This window comes from Punica granatum, chromosome 8 (genome assembly GCF_007655135.1).
Source record: "Punica granatum isolate Tunisia-2019 chromosome 8, ASM765513v2, whole genome shotgun sequence".
In the NCBI taxonomy this organism is placed as follows: Eukaryota; Viridiplantae; Streptophyta; class Magnoliopsida; order Myrtales; family Lythraceae; genus Punica; species Punica granatum.
In genome coordinates, this window is record NC_045134.1 from 9,143,046 (window position 1) to 9,157,482 (window position 14,437).

At 43.2% G+C, this 14,437-nt stretch overlaps 4 protein-coding genes across 12 annotated transcripts; 3 read left to right on the plus strand and 1 right to left on the minus strand.

Annotated features, from left to right (window-relative positions):
- Positions 1 to 619: 619 nt before the first annotated feature.
- Positions 620 to 3,418, minus strand: LOC116189520 (protein TIC 55, chloroplastic). The gene is made up of 4 exons (XM_031519204.1): positions 2,901 to 3,418; positions 2,501 to 2,603; positions 1,397 to 2,271; positions 620 to 1,170 (listed from the first exon to the last, which is right to left on the minus strand). The coding sequence occupies exons 1-4, from the start codon at positions 3,311 to 3,313 to the stop codon at positions 927 to 929; spliced, it is 1,635 nt and encodes a 544-aa protein (XP_031375064.1). The 5' UTR covers positions 3,314 to 3,418; the 3' UTR covers positions 620 to 926.
- An 801-nt stretch (positions 3,419 to 4,219) lies between these two features.
- Positions 4,220 to 7,365, plus strand: LOC116188555 (lariat debranching enzyme). Of its 4 annotated transcripts, none has more exons than XR_004152265.1 (9): positions 4,220 to 4,413; positions 4,649 to 4,806; positions 5,176 to 5,297; positions 5,557 to 5,750; positions 5,954 to 6,136; positions 6,221 to 6,339; positions 6,442 to 6,578; positions 6,741 to 6,877; positions 6,999 to 7,365. XR_004152265.1 is itself a non-coding variant. In XM_031517987.1 (9 exons), exons 1-9 carry the CDS (start codon positions 4,291 to 4,293, stop codon positions 7,088 to 7,090), a joined length of 1,272 nt encoding a protein of 423 aa, XP_031373847.1. In that variant the 5' UTR covers positions 4,220 to 4,290; the 3' UTR covers positions 7,091 to 7,365. The 4 variants fall into 4 exon arrangements, 3 of the variants coding, with proteins under 3 accessions (XP_031373847.1, XP_031373850.1, XP_031373849.1); XM_031517987.1 differs by having other exon boundaries at positions 6,734 to 6,877; XM_031517989.1 differs by having other exon boundaries at positions 4,221 to 4,413; positions 6,758 to 6,877.
- A 141-nt stretch (positions 7,366 to 7,506) lies between these two features.
- LOC116188556 (peroxidase 18-like) lies at positions 7,507 to 9,793 on the plus strand. Of its 6 annotated transcripts, none has more exons than XM_031517992.1 (7): positions 7,507 to 7,551; positions 7,796 to 8,012; positions 8,089 to 8,151; positions 8,286 to 8,458; positions 8,713 to 8,892; positions 8,988 to 9,153; positions 9,228 to 9,793. In XM_031517992.1, the coding sequence occupies exons 2-7, from the start codon at positions 7,988 to 7,990 to the stop codon at positions 9,641 to 9,643; spliced, it is 1,023 nt and encodes a 340-aa protein (XP_031373852.1). In that variant the 5' UTR covers positions 7,507 to 7,551; positions 7,796 to 7,987; the 3' UTR covers positions 9,644 to 9,793. The 6 variants fall into 6 exon arrangements, with proteins under 6 accessions (XP_031373852.1, XP_031373856.1, XP_031373853.1 ...); XM_031517996.1 differs by having other exon boundaries at positions 8,321 to 8,458; XM_031517993.1 differs by having other exon boundaries at positions 8,120 to 8,151.
- A 1,107-nt stretch (positions 9,794 to 10,900) lies between these two features.
- Positions 10,901 to 14,183, plus strand: LOC116188002 (putative pentatricopeptide repeat-containing protein At3g25970). The gene has a single exon (XM_031517088.1). The coding sequence runs from the start codon at positions 11,464 to 11,466 to the stop codon at positions 13,588 to 13,590; it is 2,127 nt and encodes a 708-aa protein (XP_031372948.1). The 5' UTR covers positions 10,901 to 11,463; the 3' UTR covers positions 13,591 to 14,183.
- The last annotated feature ends 254 nt before the right edge of the window (positions 14,184 to 14,437 follow it).

Genomic DNA, 14,437 nt, shown 5'->3' on the forward strand with positions numbered 1-14,437 from the left:
CAATTTTCAATTTACTAATATGATTTTTCAATTTCGATAAATAAAAAAATGATAAGAAAAGTGAAAGTGAAAAAAAAGAAAATACTTTTCTAATACAAATTTTAACTTAAAGCCTCCATATTCCCCAAATTGGCACCCGTAGGTTTCCATACTTGGTTCAAATAAAACCTAAATTTTCTATGATACCTAACATCCGTTCCTTTCCATTCCGATACCAAACATAACCCGAGAACTTCGTCTTTGATCTTTGTAAAGCTTGTGCAACTTTGTAAGTGAAATGATCACACGTCTTCCCCATGACATAGTCAACTGCCCTGCCTTAGCGATCCAATTATCTAGTAATCTGACGGTGCTGAGTGTTAGTGCGAAATTAGCAGCATTAATGGGACATCACGCTGCGTATTATATAAAAAGTTAAGGGTGCAAACTGGGTTTTATGTCAAACAGCGAGTGCAAACTTTATTGACAGTAAAGTTTTGAGGTAGAATTTCAATTTTCTAGGCATGGAATTGGAGGCTTGATCACCAACCTTATAGAATTTGAAAAAGTTCCTGGAAAGTAATGTCTCTTTGTAGATTCGTTTTCCGAAACTTATTAGTACAATTGCGAGACACACAGCTGAAAGTCGGAAACCCGAACAGCATACATTCTTTTCGATTACAAAGAAAGCTCAAGGCATAATACAATGAAAGATAAATCTTAAATAATTAATAAAAGAGTACAGATAATCTCATTAGGTATCGAACTTGTGACCTCTAAGTCAACAAACGAGGATGTGCGCGACTGCGCTACGCCCTCTTTTGAACAGATACTTGCAGCACAATCTATTTAAGGAACTACACATTGAGTATCGCTGTCCTATATCAGTGTAAAATCGAAGGCAACTGCACACGGGAAAAGGTATGAACATAACTTCCCTCCTCAGTTCACAATCTCCTGTGGGTCCTGATGAAGTTTGTTGTATTCATTGCAACAACTGTCGAGCAAACATAAGCGCCGCCTAGACTAGCAGCGGCCGACACCAAGAGAGCAACCTTCCATTGCCGACTGCATGCTAATATCGCCATTGCTGTCAGGGCAGCGGCTATAGCAACGAAAGCGTTCTTCCAGGCCTCAAATGCCTGCACAACTGCTCGACATCCCTTGCAATGAATCACGTGCCGAAAGTACCTGCATATGGATACAATTTTTGCATTGAACAATTTTGGAGACCAGAAGATATTATGGCATTTCATTACGGGAAGATGGAAGGGAAAACTAAATCGCCATGGTATTATGAGCCCTATGACATTCCGACTCAATACAAATGACGGAATAAGTTTGTGTTGTTATGAATGAATCGAAAGAACACGTTCTTTGCTATTGCCGCTGAATATTGACAAAATCTGATTGTTACCTGTTGGCTAGATTTGGGGCGTGCATCGCCGCAAGACCTCCCTTTGCTGGAGAAGACGCTGAAGCTCCGGCAACTAACCCAGCCGGCGCGTGCTCCACCACTGCAGGAAGTTCAGGCAGCGAAATTGTGCTGTGTCCAAAATGGTAGGGCATCCCGTGCCCAACCTTGTCCATCCACTTCCGATACTCGGCAACCCAAGTATCAGAAGACTTCAAATTGAGGTAGAGCTCCTTTGTGGGGACTTTCTCCTTCATTAACACCTCATTCTGCGATGAGAGGAAACCCATGTCTTGCTCAAAAACCTTGCTCGCATTCTGATGGAAGTACCATTTCGGGAATATCTTCGCTAGCGGAGACCTCATTGTGCCACCGAACCTGACAATGAGCATTGACTTCCCCTGCCCGGTTGGCCTGCAGAGGAACAGGCCTGTAAAGTAATGCTTCTCCCCATTCTTCCCAATGATCTCTCTGTTATTTTGGAGCACACAAGGCGCGTCGAACCGTAAGAAATTGGGCATTGAGCCATCCTTCTCCCTTCCCCACCAACCTGCGAACCCCCGGTCAGTTCTCTCCGTGACCTCAAAGCACAAGGGCTGGGCATCTTCCCTTTTGGCGGTCCAGTCTGTCCGATCGTGTGAGATGGGGATATGGGCAGGGTCCATCAGGTTCTCAAGTAAGATCGAGTGGTCATATGGCAGCTCATGAATGGTCGAGGTGTCCTGGAACCCGGGCCGTGCAAAGTTCTCAAACCACGGAAGTTTCTCGGGTTTCGGTGGCGTCTTCTGGGACATCCACACCCACACCACGCCCTGGGAGTCCTTCACCTCATAGGTCGTCAAGCAGGCTGATCGAGGGATTTTTGCATCCGAGGGAAGCTGCATTATAGGATCAAGACTAACTCATAACGAGAAACTAACAGCACAAGATTATGAGAAACAAACAGCCATTTGGTACGGGAAAACCATGACAGCTAAAACAACATACATATTATAAAGTGGTAAGATCGCATTTCCCACCAGATGCAATCTTATGCTTTCCGAAAGAAACGAAAAGCCGGGAATTTCTCCCCAGCCAGGTACAGCTTAAGCAAGGATAAGAGAGTACCTGGGGTATGTGGACACATTTTCCTTCTCCTTCGAATTGCCAGCCGTGGTACAGACACTCTAACCTTCCATCAACCAACTGACCTTCTGATAATTTTGCTAACCTGAAATCCGAAAGTTCAAGGCCGTGAGTTCGAATTAACAAAAGAAGCTAACATCAGTGGATTCTATGCCCCCGTGAAATAATAGCTCTACGGAGCCCCGGAAAATTTCCACCTTTACTAAGCAAGTCACAGTCTTTGTTTCTCTATGGCACGTCCCACTTTACATTGGACTCCATAGATATTGCTTTTTAAGGAATGGAATCATGGGATGTCGTTTGTTTTCGAAATAATCATATAATTTAACAGTGATCAGCGCGATGATGGTCATGACGATGAGAGTGAGACACATTCAATCACCTGTGGGGGCACCGATCCTCGTGGCACCGTAGAACGCCGCCACCGTCCCGGTACAGAACCAGCTGCTTGTCGAACACCTTCAGCCCGAGCGGTGCGTCGTCGGGCACGTCCGCGGTGAGGTACAAGGGGTACCACTCCTCCGTCCAGTCGTACTGCACCGTGTGCCTGCCCTCCTGGACCTCCTCCGACTCCTCCTCATGGCCAATGAGAGGCGCCTCCGTGATTCCCGACACGGCGCGGAGCCTGAGAGACGACGGACCGAACGGTCTTGCTGCTGCTGCCGCCGCCGCCGCCGTGGATGTGGCAGGGCATCTTGATGGTGGGGCAGCGAGGAAGAAGGTGATGGGGTTGGTTTTTGGGGGAAGAGGGAGAGAAGTGTGGGAAGGAAGAAATGGGTCTAGGATAAGAGCCATTGTTGGTTTGAGTGAGGAGGAGGGAGCGTGTTTTTGAAGAAGAGGAAGAAGAAGAAGAGGGGGAAGAAAAAAAGGCCACTGTAGCCATGTGGCAACGAGCGGAAGGGTGGAAGCTCTGAGAGATTTTTGGAGTTGCTTGGGGGATTGTTGCACTTATCATGGCCACACAATTTTGTCTGAGACAGTTGGTGTCTTCCAGGTTGACTTTCTTACATGTCCCAACTTCTCCCTTCCTTCTTATAGAATGGCAGGACTAGGAGGGCACGTAGTACCAGTCAATGTCGGGTTGCAATCAGTCCGTCGTACATCGAATTGTCTGCTTAAGTAGGGCTAAGTAAGTTTCTCCTTCATGTGCATTGACCAAGAATGCTTTTACGTTTAGAGGATTTTAAGGTTTGTCTCGCTCTTGATATCTCTAGATTCGACCTTAGAATTACATGCAGAAATAGGCTCCAATACGGCAGTTTACTTTCACAATTAGGCTCGTGCTTACTTTCACTCGCATCACAAGTTTGTTGCGGGACATAACAAGCACATGGTGGATGGCTTGTCCAAAGTAGACAACCCTACGTTCTCCTATAATGCTCTTTCTTTCTTTTTTCATGGGACAATGAGCGTATTCAAGCAAACTTTTGCGAACTAAGCCAATTATACTACACTAGACTATACCGTCAGCAATATAGTCGGAAAGATTAGAGAACATGAATTTTTAACTGTGACTGATTATATCTATCGAAGTCAAAGCCGCATCAATTTCTTAGACTTGTAGTTAGGAAGCCATAGCCAACCCAACGTTCTGGCCCAATCTAGTAGGATGGGCTTGGGCTTTTGCCATCTTGAACGGCCCATCGAAAAGCCCATGACAGGTTCTACGGTATCATCTCTGCTGAAAGCATCAAAACCCGAAATAACCCCCTCTCACTTCTCAGTCTCTGCCGGAAAACTTGTCGGAAGGTCGGTCGGAATTCTGATCGGCCATGAAGATAGCTATAGAAGGCTGCATGCACGGTGACCTCGACAACGTGTACAGAACCCTCAAGCACATCGAAGAGAAGGCCGGCACAAAAATTGACCTCCTCCTCTGTTGCGGCGATTTTCAGGTAGCTTCCAATTTATGGTAATGCAAGCTCATTCGACGAATTTTAGACACTCGTTTGGTTTTTTTCGATCAATAAGCAGAACATTGAAGCTAAGGATTCATTCTTGCCCATTGGTTGGTCTTAACTTAGCTGTTGTGCGGTAAATTATCATCAATTTGATGCTGTGGAGCTCTTTGGCAATCGTTTCATAGCAGTATTTTGTTAATTTTGATGTTCGGTGCTGCTGGATGGTCAGGCGGTTAGGAATGAGACAGATATGGAGAGCTTGAACGTGCCCCGGAAATACCGGGAAATGAAATCGTTCTGGAAGTACTATTCGGGCGAGGAGGTCGCGCCTATTCCGACCATATTCATTGGTGGAAATCACGAAGCATCTAATTACCTCTGGGAATTGTGAGTAACTTGTCAAGATTTGAGCTGATTTGCAAGTGCTTCGGCATTGTCGCATGGTTTTGAGAGATCTATTGAATATTTACTATACTGAGTGTGAGAATCTAGAAGTGTTGGTTACAAAAGGATTGGTCTTTGATTCTTTCAATTTTGCTATCCCATATTTACCAAGAGATGGTGTTTACCTCTGTTTCATTAGCATTCCCAATCAATTTTTTCTTCAAAATCCCCTTTCTCTCCCCCTGATCATTTTGAGAGGGATGGTTTGAAGTGGTAGTAGTTTGGAATGTTTGATATTAGCCCCTGCTGCTTTTGTTTCTGTTAATCGCTTTTCTTATATGTTCGCTAGTTATTCTGGTTTTCGTTGATTAGGTACTATGGAGGATGGGCAGCACCAAATATGTATTTCATGGGATATGCTGGGGTGCTTAAGTTTGGAAACATTCGAATTGGTGGACTCTCTGGAATATATAATGCAAGGCATTACAAACTAGGTAACTCTTAGTCATATATAGACTATGTACATCTCCAGAAGCTTTTTGATACTGATAGAAATTATCGTTTGTTCTCTAATTTTTAATATATGAATGTAAAATCGTTGGTTTTCAGAGCTTTGGTTAAACATTTTGTATTAGAAATTGGAATCATTCCATTAGAATCGAAAAACCGTGTTAGTACTCTGTTGAATCTTTGCATAGGATGTTTGGGACAGGTGACTCCAAAATCAAACCACATTTGGTTTTCTTTGAACAGGACACTTCGAGAGGCCACCTTATAATGAGAGTACCATCAGGTCTGTGTACCACGTTCGTGAATATGATGTCCACAAACTCATGCAAGTTGAGGGGCCAATTGATATTTTCCTATCACATGATTGGCCTCTTGGGATCACTGACTGTGGGAACTCCAAGCAACTCATTCGACATAAACCATTTTTTGAGAAAGAGGTAATATGGAAGAATTTATAGATGATTGGGATGAGATGCTCCAAGCATCTGTTGATGTAAAATATTGCATTTGCTTGGATTATTTTTCCTAAAAAGTAATTCTTAAATGTTTGTCCACTTTTTCTTCAAAATTGTTCTGATAATTAGCTTTTCACATGAGCTTTTGATGTGATTTGCTTACCTGGTCAAAAATTGTTCCACAGATCCAGCAGAGGACTCTGGGAAGTAAAGCTGCTGCCCAACTGTTGGAAAAGTTGAAGCCTGCTTACTGGTTTTCCGCCCACCTACACTGCAAGTTTGCTGCTTCAGTTCAACATGGAGAAGGTGGTCCAATCACAAAATTTCTTGCACTCGATAAGTGCATGGCCGGCCACAGATTTCTACAGGTACTATTTGCCGTCTTCTTTCACTTCCCTTGACACTGATTGGAGCTAATGCATCAAAAGTTTCTTCCCCTCGAATTTTATTAGATCATTGATGTTGAAGCGGGTCCAGGGCCCTATGAGATATCGTACGATGAGGAATGGCTAGCAATTACGCGGAAATTCAACTCTATCCTCCCTTTGACCATTAAAAGTGCAGATTTTGGGTGAGTATTGCATGTTTGAATTCTCCCAAAGTTTTCCCTATTTCTCTATGTTGTTTGGCAGCATTTTATGCAGAACTGATGACTCGTTTGTGTGAATGACAGGGCTGCTCAAAATGATATACATGATTGTCGTAATTGGGTCAAAAGAAGGCTACAAGCAAGAGGCACCAGACCATTCGATTTTGTGAGGACAGCTCCATGTTATGATCCCTCTCACCGCTCCTTTAATGGCTCTGCAGGTACAGTTAGTCTCTTTATATGTGCACATACATGTAATTGTGTATTTTATACTATGTAATGCCAATGATTGATTTATGATCGCCAGCCTTTCAATTTTTGTGCTTCGGTACTGATGAAATCATGGTAGTAATTTTAAAAATGGTCTGGCAAAAAGTGAATAGAATATATGCCATGCCAGCATTAGTTCGAAACCCTCAGACAGAATCGTTTCTGGAACTCCTGGAACTTCCCTACCTTCTTGACAACACGTTGGAGTCCACAGAAGTAGCCGAGAGTCCAGCTTCATTGATTCAACAAGGTGAATAGAATATATGCCATGCCATCTGCTTGGAAGCTGAACCAAGTTGTCGTTTATTCAGGATAGTACTTAAATAAACCGGGACCTTTGTGTAATATGATTACTGTGCATTCATCTGTAGGACCTGTGGGTGAGGACACTGAAGAGATCCCTATTGATGATGTGGACGAGCTGGAGGAGCTTGCAGAGGATGAAGTGGAAAACGAGGATTAGTAGTTATGGACTCGTGAAGCTTCGGTTTGGTAGAATCTCTCTTGCTCGAAACATCGATAATCTGAATTATCCTTCCGGGTATGGAAACCTGGAATTATTTGTAGGTTTATGTGTACATACACAGATCTGCTACTAACATAATTAGAGCTCAGGAAGACGATTAATCTATGTTCCTCCACTGATTCAATTCAAGTTTACGAGCCACTCATGCTTCCTGTTTTCGCTTGTTTCCTGAAGCAGAGATTTGTTGAGCAGAATATAATTTTAGAATAACATTTATTCGTCAAGCATTTAATTGGTTGGTTAGAAAAAATAATGAACTTACCACTCCATTCATCACGCCTCTTGATTCCTCTCCTGAAAGCTAAAACACAAATACTGGAAGAAAGTGGGTGAGATTTTTTTTTTCCTCGGTGTGCAGGACCTGATATTTGGAGGTCGAATGGGTCTAATTAATTCAGGTTAGAATTGCATTGGTCTATTAAGGAGTAAAGTTAGTCTAATCGTGAATTTTTTTCTACTCACGTAACTCGAATCTAAAATTTTGATCAAAGGAATAGGTATCGAATGATTTAGTCGGTAGGACTCAGAACCAATAGAAGGCAAACCAGACACGACTATTAAGGGAAAAAAAAAGAAAAAGGAAAATAAAAAACTAAAAAGGGGTTCTTCTCCTGATATTACTCTGCCCTGCAATGCATGCAGAACCAACAACATTGTCTTCTCCCACTTCAGTCGGATCTTGGAAGGGAAGAAAATGCCAATGAATGTATAAACACAGAGGAAATGCAATGCCACAGACGTCATTGATGGAATTCACTGTTTTGGAATTAAAAACCGTGTGGCTCCTCTCCGCTCCTCTTCCTCGTGAAGAAAGATAGATGCTGAGAAACTTAAATGCTGCCATTAATGGCAATTGCAGGTCTTCTCCCTCTCTCTCTCCCCCTTCCTTGTGCAGTGTTCTGGAACCTTTCAGGTCTCTCATGGCTCTCATCTAGTCTACTCTCTGCCCTGGCACTATAAATGCAGCTCTGAGCATGAAACATCAGTAATATGGTGCGGTGAGTATAGAAGAGCACAACTCACATGCTGAAAGCTCAGAGAATTCGGATAGCTTTAGTTTTAACGGGTTACGCTGAATGCCTCATGGAAACGAGACCATTTTCGACCTCGAGGCTTATGTTTCTTTTTGTAGTCATCTGGTTTTCTCTGGCTTCTGCATCTGCTCAGCTTGCGGTCGGTTTCTACTCGCTCTCGTGCCCGGGTGCCGAGTTCATGGTCAGGAACACAGTGAGATCTGCTGCTTCCAGTGATCCCTCCGTACCTGGGAAGCTCCTTCGGTTGCTCTTCCATGATTGCTTCGTGGAGGTGAGTCGTGGATTCCTTTCAGCACCCTTTTAACTGGCAAGTCGTTCGAAGTTTGGATTCTGGAAGCATAAATTTTGCTTAAAATTGGAGGGAAATGACGGCTGCATCGTCCGTTCGAATTTCATGACTTCTTGATTGGTGCTGCTCTATGAGCCCGCAGCTTTACGATCATGTAGTCAAAGAACTGTATCCGAAGATTCTTTTAAGTTTAATTCTTCATCTCTTCATAAAATCTGCTTTGTTGGGCTAAACAGGGTTGTGATGCATCTATACTTATACAAGGAAATGGAACCGAGCAAAGCGACCCTGCAAATAGATCACTAGGGGGTTTCTCAGTCATCAATTCGGCTAAAAGGGTCCTCGAAATTTTTTGCCCTGGCATCGTTTCGTGTGCGGACATTCTGGCTTTAGCTGCTCGAGATGCTGTCGAATTGGTAAAAAACTCATAACACGATTTCTATCCTCGATTCTGTTTCCGCATATCTATATAACTTTGATAATCTTTTTTTCATTTATCATTGACAAACAGACCGGAGGCCCTGCAGTTCAGATTCCTACAGGGAGGAGGGACGGGAGAATTTCTTCGATTTCGAACGTCAGACCAAACATTGTGGACACCGGTTTTACAATGGATGAGATGATTAGGATCTTCTCCTCCAAAGGCTTGTCCTTGGAAGACCTTGTTGTACTTTCAGGTACATATAAGCAGAAAAGCATTGTGAGAGTATTGGCTCCATCCCTATTGTCTTAACCCTTAACTCGTTCACAGGTGCTCACACAATCGGATCAGCTCACTGCAGTTCATTCAGCGATCGATTCCGACAAGACTCCACCGGAAAGCTGACACCAATCGACACTTCCCTCGATAGATCCTTTGCGAAGGAGCTCATTGACCGATGCCCTGTGGCAGCAAATCCGTCTATAACTGTTTCTAATGATCCCCAAACGTCCTCATCATTTGATAACCAATATTTCCGGAACCTCATAGCCCACAGGGGTCTCTTCCAATCTGACTCCGTGCTGTTCAGTGACTCCAGGACAAGAAGGCTGGTGGAGGATTTCGCGAATGACCAGGAGAGCTTCTTTGCGAGTTGGACGCAGTCGTTCATGAAACTCACTAGCATTGGCGTGAAGGGAGACGGCAAAGGGGAGATCAGGCAGTCTTGTTCGGCCGTTAACATATGAAACATTTACTCACAGTGTTGTCTATTCTTTTATCAGATTCTCCGAGTCTTGGTCGTTGTAGATAGTCTGAGAATCGTCGTGTGCGATAACAGGCCTCGTGTGTATAGGTGTAGTTCAGCTTAATGGAAATGTCATTTTAATTCATAGGTCTTTCCGGCCTCGAGTAGGAACGGGATCTGCATAAATCTTGCTCCTGTTGCGTGCACAAAAGAGAACGGAAAATAACTTTTGTTTTGGCAGGCGGAAAATGATGCGGAGCTTATCTCGATTAATTTCATGACGAAGCTTGATCAATATAAGCCCAAGCTATATCGGCCTAAGTCCAAGAAAATGGTTCCAGTTCATATTACATGTCAGTCCAAGCCCGTAAAGCCACCCGACCCAGGACGCATTTGATCGGGAGATTAAAGATGGTGGCTGATCGAGAGAAATCCAAGAAGAAGAACTCAGAGCCCAAACTTAATCGTGGAGGTCTAGCCTATAAGGCCCATTGATGGTTTGGAGTGGACAATAAATTAAGAAATAAGTCAAAATTCGAAATTAGGTACGGGTATATATATATTTTTTCGGCGTTACCTCTGATATCCGGAAATCTAATTGAAATTCAATTGAGTCGGGTCGATCTACTAAGGGAGTAAAACTCTCATAGCATTGATTTTTGGCATTCATGAGGACTCGAAGTCGAGACTTGTTTAAGCGGAATAAACGTCGAACTGCTTGAATAAAGTCATGTTGGTATAAATAATCTGATCCTTGAAAGACTTTTGCGATAAATATAATCATTCAATAATCATTCCGTCGAACAACTAGTCATGGCCAAAAGATGATGAGGGATCTGAGGCCGGAAAGGAAAACGATGAGGGAGCTGAGCTCGGAAAGGAAACTGAGGCCACTAGAACCGATGAGGGTCCGAAGGGAGCTGCGGCCAACGCTCCAAGAAAACAAGCCTGCTGAGGAAAGGTGATTTTACTAAATCCTCGCATAGATTTGACATAGATACATATTTCGTAATTGCTCAATCGTATGACTCGAGCTGCAACAATTTTTTAATCCATCTCTGTTGACTTAGTTTTTAGTCGAACTGTCGACCAAGACTATGATGACCGAGCGTGCCAAATTTTTTTTTCTTTTGAATAATAGTTTGTCTTTCTTCTTTTTTTTTTTTTTTTCCTTTTGCAGACATCCACGTGTCCGTTAGATATCATATTTGGATTCCACACACCTGTTATTATTCGGAAATGTCGAGGGAGTTGATGCTGGAAAGGAAAATTAGGCCAGAATAGGGAAAAAAAGAATTAAAAGATCGTTACTGGAGCTCCTAATGCTAAGGTGAAACAAGGATTCCCATAAGAAAAAAATTAAACTGAGATTAGGGAAAAAAAGAATTTTTTAATGCAGAAATTTGAAATTAACATATTTCTTTTGGTCAGAGAAACTATTATCTATTTAAATTGGGATCTTTTGATATAGGCAAAGCCTTCAAGCCAAAAAAAAAAAAAAGAAAAAAAAAGGTAAAAGCCCATAGTTTAATTTCAGAAAAACAACAAAACAGTTTGCATCTATCGCAGGAAACACATCCTGTCTCTGCCTGGGGCAGTTTCCCCTCCTCATGCAACGGTTTTTGGGAATTCAGAACCGCCATTGTTGACTGTCCTGAGAATTCCCGGGAAAAGATTTCGAAAAAAAAAATGGCATCTTTACTGGTTTCTTGAAGGTCAATTCCGAGATCTCGCCTTGTACCCAATTGGTTTTGGTTCTTCTTCTGAGCTCGAGTTTTTTTTTTTTTTAATGGGATTCCAAGTTCTTCTTGGGAGTCATGAATGAGGCCGCTGCAACCTCTGTTTCAGAGCTCAGTTTCTGCTCTTTCCAAGGTTCTGAGCACCCATGGCCACTCTATCAAGTTAGGTACCATATCGGATGTTTACGCTGCCAATATCATACTGAACGGGTACACGAGATGCAGGGAGCTGCCAATTGCCCACAAAGTGTTCGACGAAATGCCCCACCGGGACACCGTCTCGTGGAACACCTTGATCGCTGGGCATGTGAACTGTGGGAAGTTCGAGAGCGCGTGGGAAGTTCTGATAGATATGAGAAGAGGCGGGATGGGCATCGATGGCTACACTTTCGGGAGTGTGCTGAAGGGAGTGGCTTGTGCCGTGAGACTTGACCTCGGGGAGCAATTGCATTCGATGATTCTAAAGATGGGATTGTTGGAGAATGTTTATTGTGGGAGTGCTCTTTTGGATATGTATGCGAAGTCCGAGAGGGTTTGGGATGCGTTCCTGGTTCTTCAACACATGCCCGAACCGAACTCAGTCTCATGGAATGCACTGATCAGCGGATTCTCGAAGAACAAAGATCGGGAGATGGCTTTTTGGCTTTTGGGTTGTATGGAGAGTGAGTGTGTTAAACCTGATGATGGAACATTTGCTCCTCTTCTCACATTGCTTGATGGCCCAAATTTTTATAAGCAGACAGTGCAGATTCATGCCAAGACCGTTAAACATGGTTTGGAATCGAAAAATACTGTCTGCAATGCGATGATTACCTCATACTCTGAGTGTGGTTCCATCGGAGATGCCAAAAAGGTGTTCGATGGTTCTTTCTTGACGCAAGATATAGTGACATGGAACTCAATGCTTGCTGCCTACCTGGTCCACAGTGAAGAAGATTCTGCATTTAAACTCTTCATCCTCATGCAGCAGGTTGGTTTTGAACCAGATATCTATACATATACAAGTATGATAAGTGCATGTTTCGAACAATCGCAGAAGAGTCTGGGTATATGTCTTCATGGTTTGGTAATTAAAAGAGGACTGGAGATTTCTGTGCCTATATCCAATGCGTTGATAGCAGTGTACTTGAAATCAAACAACAGATCCATGGAGGAAGCTCTTCGCATATTTGAGTCCATAGAATCCAAAGATCGTGTCTCTTGGAACACCATATTGACCGGGTATTCCCAATTCGGATTGAGTGAGGACACGTTGAATTTGTTTGCCCTCATGAGATATCTACTTGTTGAGATAGATCACTACTCATTTTCGGCAGTTCTCAAGTCTTGCTCTGATTTAGCGACCCTTCAACTTGGCCAAGAGGTCCATGCCCTGGCACTTAAGACAGGTTTCGAGTCGAATGAATTTGTTGCAGGTTCACTCATCTTCATGTATGCCAAGTGTGGAATTATCGAAGATGCTAGAAAGTCTTTTGAGGAGACCCAACAAGATAGCTCGGTGACTTGGAACTCCATCATTTTCGGTTACGCCCAACACGGACTAGGGCATGATGCCCTTGACCTTTTCAGATTAATGATTGCAAGAAAGGTCAAACCCGACCACATAACATTCGTTGCAGTTCTCACTGCCTGTAGCCACACCGGGTTAGTTGAAGAAGGTGAAAATTTTCTACAATCAATGGACCGAGATTATGGGATTCCATTGAGAATGGAGCACTATGCCTGTGCCATTGATCTCTTTGGGCGTTCAGGTTGTATTGATAAGGCCAAGGCCTTAGTCGAATCTATGCCCTTCAAGCCCGATCCCATGGTGTGGAAGACTCTATTGGGAGCTTGCAGGACTTGTGGGGACATCGAACTTGCAAGTACAGTTGCAAGCCAGTTGCTCGAGTTAGAACCTGAAGAACATTGTACCTATATTCTGCTATCGGATATGTACGGGAATCTTGGTAAGTGGGGCGAGAAGGCGGAGATCAAGAGGCTTATGAGGGAGAGAGGGGTGAGAAAGGTCCCAGGATGGAGTTGGATCGAGGTTCAGAACGAGGTCCATGCTTTTAATGCAGAGGATCATTCCCACCCACATTGCACGGATATATATTTTATGCTGGGTGGACTCATGGAGGAGATAAGGCGGTTGGATTTGGTTTTGGATGCTAACTTAGAGGCTTTGGGAGAAAATTTTGATTCATGTCTCGATTGTTTAGTATGACATTCTCGAGATTACGAATCGAAATTTTTAGGGCAACATCATGGTCTTAAGTTTAGGTGCATGCTTCTATACTTGAAGGAATCGAAATTTTTAGATCTTAAGTTGCGTTTCATTCTTTTGTAGGCTGTTACTAAATGAACTGGTGAATTTTAGACGGGACAAATTTTTCGTGATTCTGGAGATAGTACTCTGTGCTAGGACTTGGTTCGGATAAGTTTTGTCATTGGGTAATTTGGTGCTAGGATTGAAGAATATGAAACTGATAAGCTAATGCAGTCTAGGGCAGCTCAGGGGGTTGGTCCAGATCGGGTTCCGGACTGACCGTAACATTTGGACGACTAGCTGTGGCCCAGATCCGGGAGGTAAACTATTGAGAGATCCATAAAGGCTTTCATTTGGTTTGGTAGTCTATCAGTGTTAAGACAAGACATTTCTTGTTGCATTATGGGAAGTGTAACAATCCAAGCAACCTTTTTTTTCCTGGTACTCTCTTATTGAGAGCCAACAAAGGCTAGAGATATGGTTATTAAAAGCGTGGTGGGGATACTGTTCACATTCATTGTGATGAAGAAGAGAAAAGCTTTATCAATCAAGAAACCAGAGAGAGAACTTGTGGCACTATTAGTTGACATTCTTGTCGTGGGTTCCAATCATGTCACACACAGACCCATGTTCTAGGCGCGGGACGGGACTCGCTATCAACCTCTCCTCTCCGCCAATGGCATTCGCATGACAACTCTATCTGCAATCAATGCAGAGCTGGACATTTTACGTACAGTTAAGCACATATTTCTACAAATTTAACAGAAATCATTCATATGAGTATCTTCCCCATGCAATGTTCGCT

Excerpts from the sequence above, each read along its gene's own strand:
- LOC116189520 (XM_031519204.1), bottom strand. The coding sequence starts at position 3,313 with ATGGCTCTTATCCTAGACCCATTTCTTCCTTCCCACACTTCTCTCCCT. Across the intron at positions 2,604-2,900 it reads GAGGATCGGTGCCCCCACAG|GTTAGCAAAATTATCAGAAG; the intron begins GTGATTGAATGT and ends TTCGGATTTCAG. Across the intron at positions 1,171-1,396 it reads GCCCCAAATCTAGCCAACAG|GTACTTTCGGCACGTGATTC; the intron begins GTAACAATCAGA and ends ATCCATATGCAG.
- LOC116188556 (XM_031517991.1), top strand. The coding sequence starts at position 8,177 with ATGCTGAAAGCTCAGAGAATTCGGATAGCTTTAGTTTTAACGGGTTAC. Across the intron at positions 8,459-8,712 it reads TCCATGATTGCTTCGTGGAG|GGTTGTGATGCATCTATACT; the intron begins GTGAGTCGTGGA and ends TGGGCTAAACAG. Across the intron at positions 8,893-8,987 it reads CTCGAGATGCTGTCGAATTG|ACCGGAGGCCCTGCAGTTCA; the intron begins GTAAAAAACTCA and ends ATTGACAAACAG.
- LOC116188555 (XM_031517987.1), top strand. The coding sequence starts at position 4,291 with ATGAAGATAGCTATAGAAGGCTGCATGCACGGTGACCTCGACAACGTG. Across the intron at positions 4,807-5,175 it reads TCTAATTACCTCTGGGAATT|GTACTATGGAGGATGGGCAG; the intron begins GTGAGTAACTTG and ends TTCGTTGATTAG. Across the intron at positions 6,579-6,733 it reads CTCCTTTAATGGCTCTGCAG|TGAATAGAATATATGCCATG; the intron begins GTACAGTTAGTC and ends TCTGGCAAAAAG.
- LOC116188002 (XM_031517088.1), top strand. The coding sequence starts at position 11,464 with ATGAGGCCGCTGCAACCTCTGTTTCAGAGCTCAGTTTCTGCTCTTTCC.